Source organism: Pieris brassicae, chromosome 1, assembly GCF_905147105.1.
Source record: "Pieris brassicae chromosome 1, ilPieBrab1.1, whole genome shotgun sequence".
Taxonomy (NCBI): Eukaryota; Metazoa; Arthropoda; class Insecta; order Lepidoptera; family Pieridae; genus Pieris; species Pieris brassicae.
The window spans coordinates 12,414,172-12,432,155 of record NC_059665.1 but is presented as its reverse complement, the minus strand read 5'-3'; the positions used below and the strand labels follow the sequence as shown (position 1 = coordinate 12,432,155).

The 17,984-nt window shown below is 33.0% G+C and overlaps 3 protein-coding genes across 5 annotated transcripts; all 3 read left to right on the top strand.

The window, feature by feature from the left end:
* Positions 1-664: 664 nt before the first annotated feature.
* Positions 665-8,881, top strand: LOC123712150 (electron transfer flavoprotein-ubiquinone oxidoreductase, mitochondrial). Its single transcript, XM_045665129.1, has 15 exons — positions 665-769; positions 1,119-1,220; positions 1,686-1,798; positions 2,029-2,227; positions 2,889-2,980; positions 3,105-3,264; positions 3,478-3,590; positions 4,078-4,297; positions 4,584-4,739; positions 5,345-5,469; positions 6,299-6,416; positions 6,807-6,914; positions 7,670-7,783; positions 7,994-8,068; positions 8,376-8,881. The coding sequence occupies exons 1-15, from the start codon at positions 736-738 to the stop codon at positions 8,462-8,464; spliced, it is 1,818 nt and encodes a 605-aa protein (XP_045521085.1). The 5' UTR covers positions 665-735; the 3' UTR covers positions 8,465-8,881.
* Positions 8,882-10,485: 1,604 nt separating this feature from the next.
* On the top strand, positions 10,486-15,255 carry LOC123710523. Of its 3 annotated transcripts, none has more exons than XM_045662515.1 (7): positions 10,486-10,589; positions 12,135-12,262; positions 12,473-12,592; positions 13,338-13,578; positions 13,863-14,018; positions 14,246-14,279; positions 15,083-15,255. In XM_045662515.1, the coding sequence occupies exons 1-7, from the start codon at positions 10,548-10,550 to the stop codon at positions 15,202-15,204; spliced, it is 843 nt and encodes a 280-aa protein (XP_045518471.1). In that variant the 5' UTR covers positions 10,486-10,547; the 3' UTR covers positions 15,205-15,255. The 3 variants fall into 3 exon arrangements, with proteins under 3 accessions (XP_045518471.1, XP_045518470.1, XP_045518472.1); XM_045662514.1 differs by having other exon boundaries at positions 14,246-14,302; XM_045662516.1 differs by lacking the exon at positions 13,863-14,018 and having other exon boundaries at positions 14,246-14,302.
* Positions 15,256-15,490: 235 nt separating this feature from the next.
* On the top strand, positions 15,491-17,351 carry LOC123711608. Its single transcript, XM_045664235.1, has 5 exons — positions 15,491-15,693; positions 15,934-16,085; positions 16,546-16,717; positions 16,784-16,879; positions 17,217-17,351. The coding sequence occupies exons 1-5, from the start codon at positions 15,652-15,654 to the stop codon at positions 17,349-17,351; spliced, it is 597 nt and encodes a 198-aa protein (XP_045520191.1). The 5' UTR covers positions 15,491-15,651.
* The last annotated feature ends 633 nt before the right edge of the window (positions 17,352-17,984 follow it).

Below are 17,984 nucleotides of genomic sequence, written 5' to 3'. Positions count from 1 at the left end.
GAGCGTTCCAATTCCGTTCCGTTCCGTTCCGTTATAACTTAACATGAGGTGGGCCTCCGGCACGTTTGTGTTCTATGAAAAATAGGTTGAATATGCTCATGCTCATGCATGCTCAAAATTTAGCAAATAGCGCCATTTATGCTTAGCTTTATCTAACTTGACAATTACTCGTATAGACTTCTACATTTTAATTTTGCTAATTATTAAGTTCATTATTAGATTTAGTCATTGAAAATGCTTTTATGAATCATAGAAAAAGTTCATTGTTCCTATGTTATATCAGTAAATAGTGGATGAAAGTCACCAACTAAAAACGAATTAAAAACATCATACACATAGTTTTGATGTTTTTCATTCGTTTCGTTATATTTTGTATATTATAACACTAATAGAATAATAATTTAATTATTATAAATTTGAACAAAATTGCACCGAAGAAAACTGATATTTAATTTGAGTACTGCTTACCGAAAGGCTCTATTTATTTAAAGTTCGCGCTTAAGGCTTATAGCGTTCGGTTTGACGTGTGTTATTATTATATTGTTCTAGATTCTTTATGTATATATTTTTTAATTTATTAAACATGTTTTACTGTGGTATTTATTATTAAAAAATATGGAATACATGTTCTATGAATACTTATTTATGAGACAATTAAAATAAAAGATAAGAGAAATGACAGAACATTTGATGAAATGGAACGTATGTTTTTAAACTTTAGTATTTTTTGCAGCAATGGCGACAGCGATTGTTAATTCGGCTCGTCAGGGTAATTTTTTTTTTTTATCGAAATAAAAAGTTAAATAAAAGAATTCGAGTATTAAGTTAATTATAAAACGTTAAAGAAGTAACTTGTTTGTTACAAGTGTAACAACTAGTGTTAGGAAAAAGTTTTTGACAATACGTGTCGTCAGTTGTTTTTAAGTTTTATCGAAATTTAAATATTTTTAGATTTTTAAATTATTTCTAGAATTAACAATTGCAGTGTTAACAATAAATATAGCTTAACTTTAAATAAAGATATGAAGGGTTATGCAATGTAGATCGACTTCGAGTTCAAAGTTCAATTTTACTTTTATTTTTGTTTATCTTAAATTTAACAATTTTTATTATTTTAGTGGGGAGGTTAACTAATGCTGTAAGGAGGCTTTATTCAGATTATCCTAAGATAACTACACATTATACTATACACTCGCGTGATAAGGATCCACGATGGAAAGGTCAGTTTAATAATAACTAAAATCATGACTACATAATATGTACATAAATTGACTGTTTTGATGTTTTTAAATAAAAGGTTTTTCTAGGATTTGATAACCAAGATGAACAACCTAAAGAATGCTGCTTATTTAATAATTATTTAGTATTTTCATACTTCTGCTGTGCTTTGTTAATAGAAGTTTCATAAAGACATTCCATCATTGAAAGGGAATTATGTACTTTAATACTCTTATCAATCTCCAAACAATTTTGGTAGATACAATATTATGTAAACATACATATTATACAATGATAACAATTAATGACATTTAAAGTCCATTTTAAAAAGTTTTAAATTTTATACAGCTCTTAAAACTGAATATGTATCATCTTTATTATGGACCTGATAAATACAGTTGCAATTTTGTGTACATTAGTACCTATTTTATAAAATCAGTAAGTAAAGTAATAATAATGATACACAGATATAGAAATGGAACGCATGGCAGAAGAGACAGATATACTTATTATTGGCGGTGGTCCAGCGGGTATGGCTGCAGCCATCAGGGCAAGACAAATAGCCGAAGAGAAGGGGGCTGTAAGTACTTAAATAAAATAATTTTTCATTTAAAATATAGAAACTATAGTATTAAGACATTTAGGATTCTGGTAGTATAAGCAAGGGTAGTTTTTTTATATTATATTATGAATACAATTTAAAACATATTCAAATACAATTTAAAAAATGAAGCAAGAAAATGGTTATAAATAATGATTTACACTGTATTTCTTACTGATTTACTTCTAAATTTGTTATTACTTGTACAGGAAGTCCGTGTTACATTATTAGAAAAGGCAGCAGAAGCTGGTGGTCACATATTATCAGGAGCATGTGTAGACCCTATTGCAATGAATGAGTTAATACCAGATTGGAAAGAGAAAGGTGCTCCATTTGATACTCCTGTCAATTCAGATAAATTTGGCCTGTTGACAAAATCTGGAAGAATTCCTCTACCAGTTTTTCGTGGTAAGTTGCTGTTTGCAATGGATAAAGGAAAAATGTATATTAATTAAGTTGTACTTTATTCTAGTATGTTTGGAAATGCTACAAATACTACTAAATGCTTCATTTTAAATAACTAATTAAATAATAGTTGAAACATTGCTATTTAAAAAGCTTAATAGTAAAATGAATAATTTATTACTCATTAGTAATTATGTTTTATTGTATTGTTAGAAAAACAAAATCCTATTTATGAAAGTTCTGCCTAATTTTTATGACTTTTATACAGCAATTTAATAATTTTTGAAGTAGAAAAAAATTCACTTGAATTCATTCATATTCAATAAGAAATTGGGATAAAAACAAATTATTTAAACTTTTCCTTATCCTCAGTTCTTTAGATAATTATTAAAGAATTTAAGAATACAAGATTTTTTTAAGTGGCTTTGAATAAAGTCTCCAGACCAGCATTAGGACTTAGAGAGTTTTGTGTTAAATGTTCTTAGAGTTTAATTAAGACTACTAAATGCCACATATATCAGACTTTTACATATAAATACCACTATTATATCTTCACAAGCAAGTTAGATGTAGGATATAATAACACCTTCCTGGAAAGGGACTCTTTGTTTCCTCTGCCAATTCTATTGGTTCTGTACAAAATGTTTCTTATTTTTTATTATAGGTTTACCAAATTACAATCATGGAAATTATGTGGTCAGACTGGGACACCTCGTAAGATGGCTTGCTGAACAGGCAGAGGCTGCTGGAGCCGAGGTAATTTTATAAATATTTTATATTTGAATGAGGTCACATGGTGTATTTGAGAATCCTGTTTGGTTTCTGATGAAAAATAAATAGGTAGCCATAAAAAGTGCATTAAAATATTGTTTTGTAACAGGTATGGCCGGGGTGCGCAGGCGCAGAATTATTGTACAGAGATGATGGCTCATTAAAAGGCGTGGCTACTGGCGATGTCGGTATTGCTAAAGATGGCAGTCCTAAGGACATGTTTGAGAGGGGCATGGAGTTCCATTCCAAAATTACAATTTTTACTGAAGGTGAATTCTATTTATTATTTGTTTTTAATTTTATTCAAATTACTTTGACTATAATTGTGTCATTGAAAACTAAAAAGTTGTCTAAAAAGTTAAAGAAAAACATTTGTAATATCTGCCTCTAATCAGACTTCTGGAATGAAGATAACTCAATATTACAATCTTGAAAAATAATTGAACATTTCACCACATTTACATAAAAATTTTGTATTTCAGGCTGTCACGGACATCTAACAAAAATGGCTTCAAAGAAATATAATTTACGTGAGAACAGTGAGCCACAATCATATGGTATTGGGTTGAAGGAATTGTGGGAAGTTAAACAAGAGGTAGGATTAAAAGATAATATAATATGTTATAGTTAATTCAATATACATAATAAGTATTTTAGTATAGCTTTCTAGCAACATAAAATAAGTGAGTCTAATTTCTAAAAAAATGGAAAATACAATGCTGGTGGTTCCACCAATTGGAACCATTAGATTCATAAATTCCTTAGTGATTAAAAATAATGAATATATATTATATTTTAATAATTAATAAAGAAATTGAATTTAAATATAAAAAAATTAAGTGTGAGTAAATATTGCAATTTTTTGTCATATGCTTATTATATTATAAGCATATGAAAGCTTATATTTCATTGATCATGGTTATTAGTAGTTCTGTTACACCAATCTGATGTATAGGCTTGCATAATGCCTAACCCAACCTAAAATCTGACTTTATTTAAAAAATATCTAGATAATGTATATTATGGATGAAGTATACTGTATATATGTTATAAAATATTATTTGTAAACGTAATTTTGACAGAATCACAAGCCAGGTCTAGTAGAACATACAATAGGTTGGCCCCTAGACAAGAATACCTATGGAGGATCCTTCATCTACCACCTGCAGGCCGGAGAGGGTGAAGCACCCTTAGTGGCCGTGGGATTCGTTGTAGGCCTGGACTACTCCAACCCCTACTTGAGCCCCTTTAGAGAGTTCCAGAAGTTTAAGTTGCATCCCTATGTAAAACCTATGTTTGAAGGTATTTATTTTAATATCAATTTCTGCATGACAATTCAAATACTGTTTAAAGCCGGTCGACGCCCCATATAAAGTAAAAAGATTTGTTAAAGAATATTTGTAAATTTAAGTTAATTTAACCAAGGTTTTTAATTAATTTGCACACTTCCTAATTGGGTGGTAGAAAACGTGAAAATGCAAAACAATATCTTCATATCAGTGATAAATGTTATGACAAGAAATAGAATCAAGATGATAACTTCAAAGTAGATTATAAAAAGTACTTAAATATTTATTTCTCATTACAGGTGGTACCAGAATAGCGTACGGCGCACGCGCACTAGTGGAAGGCGGATGGCAATGCCTGCCAAAACCTGTGTTCCCGGGTGGGTGTCTCGCAGGGGACACTGCCGGGTTCCTTAACGTTCCCAGGATCAAGGGCACGCACAATGCTATGAAGAGCGGTAACTATACTTTTAAGTTTATATATATATATATATATATAGTATAAGGATTCCTATTTATTAAAGAATTAGGTACGTATTCATAGGGTGAGGTAGCTCTAGGTAAGAACCGCTTTTGTCAAAAATGTGTAGGATTTGGTATAGGGGAGTCGCAGCTTCTAAGGGTATCACTTTATTGCTAAGGTTGAATTGCCGGTCATCTTGAACTTTTTCCTTCTACCAGCCCGTCGATTCCCTTGACTTCTACCCATCATTATAAGCCGCAACAAGTGGAATCCATGAAAACACAAAACGTGTCCGAGATATGCGACATTGTGTATTTTTAAATCCGGCTCGGAGTATCAAATGGTATGGTTCTTGGGTGATCGAGGTCCCTTAAATAATAGAGTATGTAAAGGGGATAAATATTATATTAATAATAGAATATAAATGAAATAATGAAATGTTAATTGCTATAATAACAGTCTATTAACAACTGATTAAAGTAAGAAAGCCTGAGTGAGCAAAACGTGCCTCGGCTCGTACATTCTGCATATCAGTCCCAGCTAATGTTTTCAAAACCTTTTACCTATTTTTCTTACTATACATATTCTGAAATCTTCTAGGCATGTTAGCAGCGGAGAGTGCTATGGAACTGATATTGTCGGGTGAAGCCACTCACGAGAAGGGAGTGACTCCCACGTCGTATGAAGATAAACTCAAACAGTCATATGTCTACAAGGAGTTGAAGGTACGATTTCATTACGGAACAGGTAACGTGAAGACGTGATTAAAGAATCGTAACTTTTGATGAGGGTGATCATTGATTGACTGATGATTGACTCACTGCCTTGTTTCACTCAGATTGTGTTCAACTCGTTTGTTTATTACCTTTATGGGAATACGAATAATTTGTTTTTACAACGTTCATAACTTACAAAGAAATAATTACAAATGTAAATAGGCTGTTTTAACGTTGGCAGCATTTCCTCGCTGTATTGATACTCATTTGTTAAGCGAGGAAAGCAAATTTCATTTGACAGTAGTTACTTTCCAATTTTTTTTGTGTTTTTTGTGTTTAAGGCAAGGTATCATTAGGTTATCAGTCTCGCCTCTCTTATTGTACCCAAACTAGTATAATTTCTCCAAATCCATAGTATACAATTGTGTATTGACTGCCACCGAACCGTTCTTTCTGATACCAAGGATGACACCAATATTAGACGTGAATAAAGATTCTTGCTTCATACATTTATTAGCTCAGCTCTTGATCAAATTTCAAACCTCTTTGGTGAATATATAACTGATTAATGTTTTTTTTATTATTGAGAAATGAAATAGTCTAGAATTCATATTAAATTGTTTTTTTTAACGATAGAGTACATTTTATTGTTTAAATTGCACTAGATTTAGCCAACCTAAGTCCGAAACTCCATGGAGAGTTCTGACTTCAGATAGAAGTCTGTTCCGGTACTGATCGACGACTGCCCGAGAAATTCCTGCATGGCCAATGTATAAAGTGTGTGTTTAACTTAACAAATTCTTAATCTATATTAATAAAGATTTTTTTATACTTACAGCAAGTGAGGAATTGTCGTCCATCGTTCCACACGTCACTAGGCTTGTACGGCGGTTTGGCGTATTCCGCGTTCTCAACAGCCGTGCGGGGAAAAGAACCTTGGACTCTCAGTCATGGAGGTAATTGTTTTTGTTAATCGATGTCTCGATGATATATTTAGGACTACTTGTTGCAACAAAACTGAACTCATCAATTTAATGCATTTATGTTTCTTTAAGAAGTGGAAATATATATTACTCAATAAGAGTACTTTATAAATTCGTGACTATAAATACTTTTATATTTTTTTCCAATAAGTGTATCTGTTAGGCAAAAAAGTTTTAATATTATATGAAAAGAAAAATGAAACTCCATTTAAAATTCGGTGAACGAAAACGGCAATACTTCTTCTTCTCGATTTAAAAACGCTTTCAAGCCACTTAATCCATAGAAATAAAAGTATATTTAATGTTTTAAGTAAAGTGCTCGTCGAAAGACAAATTGATTACCATGAATAACATACGTTCCAGGTGCGGACCACGCCAAGTTGAAGCCAGCCAAGGAATGTCAGCCCATCGACTATCCAAAGCCTGATGGCGTCATCACGTTTGACCTTCTCTCCTCTGTAGCTCTCACAGGTTAATTCATACAGTACTAATAATAATAATTATATTTAATTCCTTACAAATAACTTTTTGAAATTGTAACATGATTTGTTGACAATGATTTCTCTACTAACCATTCAACACTGGGTTTAATAAATGAACTATATCAATCAGTTAGTTAAACATATTTTGTCACATTTGTATAGTCGATAAGTGAGACGACAGTAAGGGAAACAAAACATTCGATGGCTACTTAACAAGATGTATGTATCGGATTCGGATTCTGATCAGGGGGCACGGGAATACGTAGGATTGAGGTGGTGAGAACTTTTTCCATACTTCGCCATTTTGAGAGTTAATTTTTTAAAATGAAATAGGAGGCAACCGGGCATGAGGCTTACCCGATGTTAAACGACACCACCACCCATGAAAACTCTCAATGCCAGAAGACTCGCAAGTGCGTTGCCGGCCTTTTTAGAATTGGTACGCTCTTTTCTTGAAGGACCCTAACTCGAATGGTGCGGAAATACTTCAGTGGGCAGCTGGTTCCACATAGTTCCATAAAAACTGCCTTAGAAAACGCTCAACGAACGACGAAGATGCAGAGAGACCCAACATCTCTACGCAACGCCAGGGGATAAATTCAAATATACTTACACTTTATAGACTGCTTTCTCATATGCAAACCCTTACATTGTCGCCCTTCATCTATTTCTCAGGGTTCTTAGTGATTTATTGATGAAGACTTGGGGGACGAAGGTAAAAATAATGAAATGATTTATTATCAGGAACTAATCACGAGGCAGACCAACCAGCCCACTTGACGCTGCAAGATGATTCAGTTCCAGTTAAGAATAATCTCAATGTGTTCGATGGACCCGAGGCCCGGTTTTGTCCCGCCGGTGAGTTATATTTTATGAATCTAATGTATCCTACAATTTGAATTTTAATATTCTTCATACTCAATAGCGCTCTTTGATTGAGATAATGCTAAGACAAATCACGCGCATATTTAAAATATACATATATATATTAGTCTGAATTTACTAAAATTTATACAAATCTCAGAAAAATACTCAGAAAAAATATTTGACAAAAATCTCATCTTTCAGGTGTCTACGAATATGTTCCCTTAGAAACCGGTGACGGACAGAGGCTGCAGATAAATGCACAAAATTGCATTCATTGTGAGTTGTATGATATATTATTCCTTTAGGCTTCCTAGCTCAAGTGAATGTGTTTCTCAAAAACTAAATTTTCCTTTAATTTATATACATATTAAGACTTCATCAAAATAGGCTCAGTCGTTTTTGAGATATGAATATTCACGAGTTTCTAAAAGGGAGACATATGAATGTAAATAATTTATTTATTTACGAGCTATTTTTTTAATGTACTTTTAACTAGATTTTATTTGAACACTTATATGACAGGAGTATAAACAGCTTTTTTTAAAACTTTTCAACTGCTTTAAATTAATTTGAACTGTTTCAGGCAAGACCTGTGATATCAAAGACCCATCTCAGAACATAAACTGGGTTGTTCCCGAAGGTGGTGGCGGACCGGCATACAACGGAATGTAATTTATAAAAAATTACTTAGCACAATTTCAATGGCTATTAATACGCGCTTAAAAAATTACTTGCAATAAAATATATTAAGTAATAAAAAGGAAATAAATCTGTGAATAAAATATAAAGAAAAATGATGAAATCCTTTTGTATATATACAATAATTTTTTGTTAGGATTTTTATACTTGAGATTTGTACATGAAGTTTTTACAATTGGGAACAATATTTTCTAGTTTTATATTTGGATGTGACTCGTAATTAAATAAATCACAATGTATTTTTTTATTAATTTTGACTAAAATTCATAAATTTATCTCAAGAAAGTATTAGAGATAAATTCTATGTAAACAAAAATGAATGTACGAAGCAGCTGTAAATCATAAAGTAGATTAAGTGTTAATTTTGTATGAGGTTTACAATAAATCCTATTTTTAATGTTACAATATTGTTTTATTACCCGTTGCATGGTATAACAATGTTTGGTACACGTATGTAGTTCATGTGCACCGACCGACAATTATATTTAAATGCTGTCCAAGGGAATTTCTGTCAGCCCTCTACTCCACAACTACATAGGGAGGATGACTCACTGGCCGACCGCAAAAGAGAAGGCCGATTTCTTATTTCCTTGGACATCCATAAGGCGTAACGCGCTTTTTCCGGTACCTGTACTCGCTTAGCACTGTTCCGAAGTGCTGGAAGACCGCTTCGATACATCCGATCCCTAAAAAACGCGATTGTTCTCATCCGTCCAACTATCGCCCAATAGCGATTCTCAGTACGGCTTTCGTCGTGGTCGCTCAGCTGGTGACCGCCTTGTATACCTTACACATAGGTGGGCAGAGGCAATTGCGTCCAAGGGGGAGGCGCTGGCGGTAAGTTTTGACATAGCGAAAGCCTCCGATCGGGTGTGGCACAGAGCACTGCTCTCGAAGCCTACGGGCTCCCCGAGAAATTATGGAACTGGATTTCCAGCTTTCTCGCTGATCGGAATATTGAGGTCGTCATCGATGGAGTATGCTCCAACCTTAAACCCGTGAATGCTGGTGTCTTACAAGGTGTCATATGCCCGACTCTGTTTATTCTACATATTATGATATGTTACAACTTAGCAACATTAATTGCTATGCAGATGACAGCACCTGGCATACTTCTTACACTGGCCGGGCAGGTATTTTTTGGGCTGTTGTCGATGAGTGCCGGAACAAACTTGTGTCTGAAGTCGAAACTCTTCTATGTGGAGTCTCGGACTGTGGTAGGTTAAATCTAATCCAATTTAACCCCAAGGAGACACAAGTCTGCGCGTTTTCCGCAAAAAAAACTCCCTATGTCGCTACTCCTCTCTTTGAAGGCACTCTCCTTAAAGGCTCAAACGTCGGAATACTGGGCGTTGACATATCGAATGACGTTCAGTTTCGCGGTCATTTGGAAGGGAAGGCTAAATTAGCCTCCAAAAAGCTCGGTGTGCTCAGCAAGGCGAGACGGTACTTCACCCCGGGCCATCGCTTTCCATTCTATAAAGCGCAAATTCGGCCCCACATGGACTACAGTTCTCACCTCTGGGCGGGAGCTCTTAACCGTATCCAACAAAGAGCGATTCGAATCGTCGACCACCAATCACTTTCCGTGCGGCTTGATCTCTTGGCGTTGCGTAGAGATGTTGGGTCTTTTCGTTATATCCACAATGAAGTTATATAAAATATAGAGCAAAATTGTCGATATAAAAAAATGTATGTATGAGAATATACTTTAATAAGTTATAGCACCTCATTTTATATACATTATATTATTTATTTATTATATTGTATTGTTTTCTTAGAACGTCGATGTTAACAATCCGACATGTTTGTTTTTAATATTAATTTTCATGCTAATTTAATGTCATTAAAAAAAAATACGCCTTCATATAAAAAAAAACTATTTAATTCTTAAATATATTATCTCAAATATATACTGTTGCATTTTCTGTTCTTGCACGAATCGAGAAAAGTTGAATTATTTTTAAACTATGGTCTACTCACTTTGACATTGATGTGTGGTATCAGAACATGTAAAATATATACAAAATTACAAAATGAAATTATAAATATCAACATGATTGGAATATTGATTGCTGTGGCCGTGGTATCATCTACGGTATGGTTTATGTACCTCATATTATCGAAAAGCTAAGTTTTACATAGTCGAATTCTAATTCATAGATATTTAAAACAATATTTAAGGTAGAAGTAACCGCCTATTCAGTGGTTTCTTTGGTGCATCGCATTAGTTCTTATTTCCAGCATTCAGTGGTAAGCTATGGGGGACAGACAGTTGCTTTCTTTCGGGCCCTTAATATAAAAATGTAAATATTGTTGAATTGTTGTTGTTGTTGTTATTGTTGTTGTTGTTATTGTTGTTGTTGTTATTGTTGTTGTTAACATAATATTTATTTATTTATTTACACTACATTGAACATAATTAAATGATAAGGAGGGCAACTGGCGGCCTTATCGCTTACGAGCGATATCTTCCAGGCAACCACTGTGAGTAAAGAAAAAATAAAAATGTATTAAATTACATAAAATAGGCAATTAGTGAAAAAATTCATGTTATACACATTTATTAAGACAAAACTAAAAAAAAACAAACTAAACTAAAAGATGATACATTAAAAATAGAAAGTAAAAAAAAGACACATAAATCACGATAATTTATATTATATTAAGTTTGTCTGAAACTACAGATGCCCTATCTAAAACTTTCAATACTGTACCAACGTCTTACAAATGAAATTTAATTACGAAAACGATGCTACATAATTTTAGCGTAAAATCAGGATGTCACGCAAGATATATTCATGAATTTAGTACCACTATTAAATTATAATGAGGTCAGGGGAAAGTTTACGACGCGCAAAATTAGACTGTCTTTTGAATGTTGAATTTTATATGTCAGCCGTTAGTGTCTTCGGACGTAATTTAGAAGGTTTAGTTATAATGTCAAATATCAAATAGTAAGCAAATCTTTTAAGAAACCTAAATTTCGCGCATTTGTCGAAAAATCTACCTATAGAAAATATTGCCTTTCCTTGCCTTATCTTTTTCAAAATTAAAATGTTTCACGGGGCGACTTCACATACTTATTACATTACTTTCTTTATATTTAATAGGGTTTACTAAAAGAAGTCGATAAAAAATCTGTATAATGCATTATTTGGTCTGCCATGTTCTCACTTACCCTAACAATCGCGTTCATTCTTTTTAAATGCAAAGTGTTAAAAAAAGCAAATATCTCGCAAAAACTCGTGCTCCATCGTTAGGAGAATTGAAAAAGTTGTATAATTCTGGCCTAACGAACCTTCTTCGTTTTTGTTTATAATCTTTACAAATTCGACTCAATATATTAGAACTCTTTGTTTTAAATTTCTTAACTTTCGTTTTCCTTCGCGCTAATTTAGATAACATTTCTCCGTCATTAAAATTGATGCTTTCATTTATAAATTAAATGGCTTTACATAAACTTTAATTTTAAATTATTTTGTTTCATTCTTTAAATTATTTATATAACACAACGATCACGCAAATCAACATTCCAGTGCTTTTCACGATTTAATAAAGAAGTTACTTAATGTGTGGCGGTTAAAGATCGTCGATAAAACTAAACAAAACACTTCGTAAATAAAATTAAATGCCGTTTTAGTTTGGAACAGAAGACTACTATTTCTATCCGTTCAACAACAACATTTCAAGGTCTACTCCGATGGGCATCGCTGCATACCGTTCAGCTTTGACGCTTGACTGGATAGCAGCTGAGGATCTTCGCCAAAGGTTGGACTACTATATTCTATGAGTATCACACATTAAAAAATAATAATATAAGTATCAAATAGCTGTATAATATTGCCCATTACTCTCGAAACATTTTGAAGATGAGACAAAAAAATCTTAATCTTATCAAGTTTTTAAAAGGCATTTATAACATTTATAAAGATTGGTAACACAGGAGATTTAAGATTAAATTAAATATTTTATTGCAAGGGAATTAGCGGCTGCCTTTGAAACGGAAGCCTCTCCAGTGAGGGTCATAAGTTCAGACTGTGTTGGATATCCCAAGCCCACCTCCGGGAAAATTGGAAGACTTATGCTTGAATTGCTCAAGTGAGTGTTCTTTATTTTAAATTAAAAAAATGTGTGCGTGTACTAGTGTACACACGTAAGAAGTGAAACTTCTTTAGGACCTTATTTTTAGAAAAATGATGTACTGTATGCAGATTCACAGAACTTGATTAAATAAAGTTAAATTAGATAAAGTTCAACGAAAGGCTTTTTTATCATAGACATAAATACAAATAATACAATACAATTATTTCATTTTACCTTATTACTAAGATTATTACAGAATTTCATTAATTGTAATAGAATTATTACTATCATTGTTAAACGACATGCTATCCCTACTGCGCTGGAGAAAGTACTCTTCGAATCAACCATGGTAGGGACAAGAAAATATATGTTTGATATGATGGCGCGTAACGTAAAAATGTGACGATTTTTTTTCCAACGCCGATAAAGAAGTTTCACTTGAAAAATGAGGTAGTTAGTGTGTCTATTGATTTAACAAAGATAGGAATTACAACAATTAACTGTTATGTACTATGGACATGCATAAACTGTAAACATTTGAAATGTTTTTTTTTTAATTTAACACTTTTGGCGAAAACGACTCGTGGACGGCTAGGTTGATAATATTGTTTGAATGATCAAGAAATTAGAGGGCCTTTTTATATATATAGGTATGTGTATATATAAAATATGGATTCTACTATTCTCTAATAAAGGGTTGATGTTCGCACGCAACACACTCTTAGATACTATATATAATTGTAAATAATATTTGTTTAAGAAATTTAGAAGGCGATGACGGCACCCTTGTGCCTGAGCTGATGCAAGTCCTAGTTCGCACCAAGTTTCTAGTTGAGTCTTCAATGTTTGACTCCGAACCTGATCTACACTCTCTGGTGAAGATGCCTAATGTAATGATGGGAGAGCCTCACACAACCTTTCCCAGGATATTGGCTATTATATGGATGCTTGTGACCGATCCCGTTACCACTAAAAAGTATGGGTGGTGTCCCATTAAAAAGGTAGAAAAGTGAAAAATATAGAACGTAAATAATATACGGTTTTTGTTAGTTTTGTGGACATATGAAGTACATAATTTATTAGACAAAGGTTTTCTAAAAATGTGCTCTAAAAAGAATTATACACTTGTAAGCCGATTGAACTTCTTTCATGTCAGGGAAGCGCTATTAATGGCATCTAATTAGTACCAGTAGACCTTAAACTGGATTACAGATTTTTCATTTGTTCTTTGGTTTATTATATTTTAGTGGCTTAGGTTCAAAATAAGTATAAAAAATGTTTAAAGGTGAACAAGTATCTATCGTCAGAGCGTAGCTCCGAAGTGGCGAAACAAATGCGCTCGATGGAGATAGTGGTAGCGCGCGCACGGTTTATAATGGAAGAGTTCATACAGAGTATTACACCGACTGATGTATACCAGAAATCTACTGTTAGCCAAAAGGTTATTATAACCGTATCTCAAATCTAATCTTTACGTTCCGATTCAGAAAGGTTAAAATACTAATTTGGGCCTAGGCCCAATTTCCACATGCCTAGGCATGATTTTAGAATTTGCGTGGGCTAAGTTAAGGTATGGACATGCTAATGACTGTTAGAAACGTAAAATCAACTTCTTTGCACCTAACACTTTAACTTTCTGTATTTATAAACTTACCATATTTGTTATAGAAATTGAGACGTTCTAGCTCTGCAGCAAAACATGGTAAGAAGCGCGCACATGAAATCGTAAGTATTTAGTTCATTGCGTACTTATATTAAGGGCAACATAAAAGTGCGCGTTTTTTGTGGTGATAAATATAACATAAAATTATTTATGTGAAAATTTTACTCAAAAATGTACTGTACACTTAAAATAGTTTTTGACTTATGGTAAACAATAACCCCTTATTGATAAAATATAAATAAGTCCGCCATTTTAACTAAGTACTCATCTGTTTCTTTTTATCACGGCGTAGACTATTTGACAGAAAGTGACGAAAGAGTACTTTAGTTGAAACGGTGTCTAAGATTGACGCCGTTTCAAATAAGGCTTTTATAAACTTAATTACTTACTGTTGGAAATACATAAGTTTCGCTTGGTTTTGTGTAGTTTCTGTTTTAATCAAGCGTTCTCAATACTTCGTGGAGTAAAAACAGGAATAGTTTTAAAACAATTCCCTGAAAGAAAACACTAACAACAATGAACTTAGCTCTTTTGTTAGAAATATCCGAACCGTGAGAAGTTTCTTTTAAGAATGTCTCACTTCAACTAAACCCTTAGTTAACAAATAATTTACTATTTGAATTCTTTGAAAAGTATTCGTGAACACATTACTTTATGATTAGTACAACTCCGTAGGTTTATAAATATTATTTCTATTGGCAACTAAGTCATCAGCATTTTGTGCCTGACACGATTGTTGCACAGCTTGGGTTCGCATCGCCAGTCAGGTTCTCATCGTTGCACTACTGTTCCTAAATTATTTTTGCAATAATATATATTTCAAACTTTCATTTATTTTCAAGGCTGCATTCCCTATTTACCAAACACGGAAAAATATATCGACGGCGGAACCAAACATACAGGACATGATGGAACTACCAACAGAACAAAGTCATATATTATTCTCAAGATCAAATACTCTTAAACCAATGTTTACATTAATGTTTTCCGTTTTGTTTGTTTAATAAATTTATTACTTTTAGGGTTCGTTTTTATTCTATTTTTTGTAATCTCTAAATTAAAAAGAACTCTTTCTTTGTGTTTCCTTAAATCAGTCGTTAACAATAAATTTTGTAGCTGAGTCCAAGGGTCTTAAGATGTAAAGTCTACCATTAAGGATAATTTAATATACGACTCTGCGTGCTGGAAGCTGCAAAACTTTTAATAAAATATGAAATTTAATTTGAAAATAGTTGTTACAATAGATCGTCTTTGTGTTATCTATTATTAGAAATCTATTTGAAGAAAATGCTCTGTATTTCGTTTACATAATATAACGCTGTCATTACTTTCTGTCATCATAAGATACTATTTAAAAATACCATTTTTGATAAAATACTAAATATATAAGTATTATGTACAAAATAATGATATGGGAAGACAACTATATGAAATCGTTATTATTATCTTGATGGTAAGTTTGAATTACAATACATATCCTAGAATTCCTGATGACACTTAAAAAATAAAAGTTTTATCTATATAACAAGCTATACAACAATAGGATGACTTCCTAAAGGGTCGCAATCTGTTTGCATCTCTCAACTCAACTTCCTAAACAATTATTAGAATTAATTACCTTGAAAGAACAATTTGTGTTAAGTCGTGTTACTCGGAAAATTTAAAGATAATTTGGGCCTATGAACGGTTACAGTGTCCAAAGGCAAATTTATACGTGGATGTACCTGAATTGTCTGAGGATAGGTGGACCTACAGACAACGGCAATACGAAGACGATCTGCCCTGCATGAGTATAAAGCCTACAAGTCATGATATCATTAAACGGTTTTATGCTATTTTACCTTAGTAAGTTCTACATAAAAAAAACTAGCCTAGATTGTATCTTGTAAAGAAATATACTATGTACTTTGAGTTTTGGCTTTAGAGATAACTTATAGTTAATATTTAATAAGAACTTTGTCTCCTCCTTTAGAATATTATATAAAATTATCGTGATTCATATGTCCACTTTGTCTTTATCGTTCTTGTTAGTTTAGATTTTTGGTCCTATTTCAGTTTTGTCTAAGAAACTGATATGTAAATTACTGAAATATTTCTGCACTTGTTGCTTGCCTTATCTAATTTAATTTATTTTCTTTTTTCACATTGGTTGCCTGGAAGAGATGGCTCAAAACGCGATAACGCCGCTAGTTGCCGTCCTCTTCATTTACTTATATCAGTTGCATTATGTTTCTGCAACGTAGTATCAATATCTTTTTTTGTACATATACGTACAACATTTATACATATTCCTGTTATCTTTCAGTTTTGACCGGGACCATGCCAACACAGCTTTCCTTCGGAAGTATCGAGCAACGATTCATGGTTTGGCAGATACAGAGGATCTATTAGATAGAGAGGCAGCATATCATGCAGCGGTGTTGACGCCTCTTGTATTCTTACATCAATATAAGGATACCTGGTGTCTTTTGGAACGGGTTAGAACTCATATGAAGAGAGAGATACATTTTTGGTCTTATTATACTACTTACTATATTTTTTAGTTTCACCGAGCGTTGCGCCTTTACCAGATATCGCATCCGACTGAGAAAAGATCAGCTCTTAAGATTTTACAAAACTTTAGAGCTGTCAATAGTAAGGTATAAAAAAAATTTCTTTTATTTACATAAACACCGCCCAACTAACTTCTATAGACGACATTATTTACGGCTAATTAACGACTGACTCCAGTCTTTATTAATTTTTCTAAATTATGACGAAAATATACTAGCAGTTTCATAGCAGTTGACGTTGTTAGACCTTTCCACCACCAATAAGTTATGTTTATAAATTTTAAATAGTTTTGTTAGTAAACCTGAATCTCCAGGTTATACACGATATGAGTTAACCTGTAAGACATCAGGGCTGATTGTTTACTAAGTTAATGTATAATATTTTTCTAGATACATTTAGACTTACCAATTAATGTTTGAGTAGGTTCGTATGTTTGTCCTGGACTTGCCTGGTGCGCCGCCAGTCACGAGGACTACACCTTCGATGGATGACGATGATGAGATTCACGATAAGAGAGATATTAAATATTTAAAAGAGCTCATTAAAAATCTTGGATGATTTTGTGCCTTGTTTTTAAGTGTTGTACAGTTGTTGTTGAAATACATCTCATTTTTCTATTATATCCACAGCGTAGACGCCAGTGTCACGTACTTGAAATTAAGTGGTTGGTTAAGGGCCCCTTTCTTTATAATAGAATCTCCCAATCTATGGATTCTGAGATATTCAAATGGATTATGGAAATACGACATATTTTAGTATGACCCTGAATTTCCTAAAACTAATGCAGACACAGCGCACGCTTGTAGCAACTCAGCCACAAATACAGAGTGTATTAACCGCACACACACCCATTACTTACACCCCATACTTGACATTAGTCTTATACGACTTGTATTTAGTTGGAAAACTAAGGCTACTTTTCTCTGAAAAAAATATTTTCAACATGCCCCATGTACCACGTAATAATTTATATCTAGTTACTCCCTAGTCTGGGACTGGGACTGTGACTAGGATAGTTGAATTTTGTTACAGCCATGTTTCTGTCATAAATAAAGATTTTATTTATTATTTAAATTAAATAAAAAAATAATGATAACGCTCACAATCACTATGTGGTTTTACATAGCTGCCCGCTAAAGTACTTCCGAATGAATTCGACTTAGGGTCCTTCAAGAAAAGAGCGTACCAATT

Excerpts from the sequence above, each read along its gene's own strand:
- LOC123712150 (XM_045665129.1), top strand. The coding sequence starts at position 736 with ATGGCGACAGCGATTGTTAATTCGGCTCGTCAGG. Across the intron at positions 770-1,118 it reads TGTTAATTCGGCTCGTCAGG|TGGGGAGGTTAACTAATGCT; the intron begins GTAATTTTTTTT and ends TTATTATTTTAG. Across the intron at positions 1,221-1,685 it reads TAAGGATCCACGATGGAAAG|ATATAGAAATGGAACGCATG; the intron begins GTCAGTTTAATA and ends AATGATACACAG.
- LOC123710523 (XM_045662514.1), top strand. The coding sequence starts at position 10,548 with ATGATTGGAATATTGATTGCTGTGGCCGTGGTATCATCTACG. Across the intron at positions 12,263-12,472 it reads GCTGAGGATCTTCGCCAAAG|GGAATTAGCGGCTGCCTTTG; the intron begins GTTGGACTACTA and ends TTTTATTGCAAG. Across the intron at positions 14,019-14,245 it reads AATCTACTGTTAGCCAAAAG|AAATTGAGACGTTCTAGCTC; the intron begins GTTATTATAACC and ends TATTTGTTATAG.
- LOC123711608 (XM_045664235.1), top strand. The coding sequence starts at position 15,652 with ATGGGAAGACAACTATATGAAATCGTTATTATTATCTTGATG. Across the intron at positions 15,694-15,933 it reads TCGTTATTATTATCTTGATG|TGTCCAAAGGCAAATTTATA; the intron begins GTAAGTTTGAAT and ends GAACGGTTACAG. Across the intron at positions 16,086-16,545 it reads TTTTATGCTATTTTACCTTA|TTTTGACCGGGACCATGCCA; the intron begins GTAAGTTCTACA and ends GTTATCTTTCAG.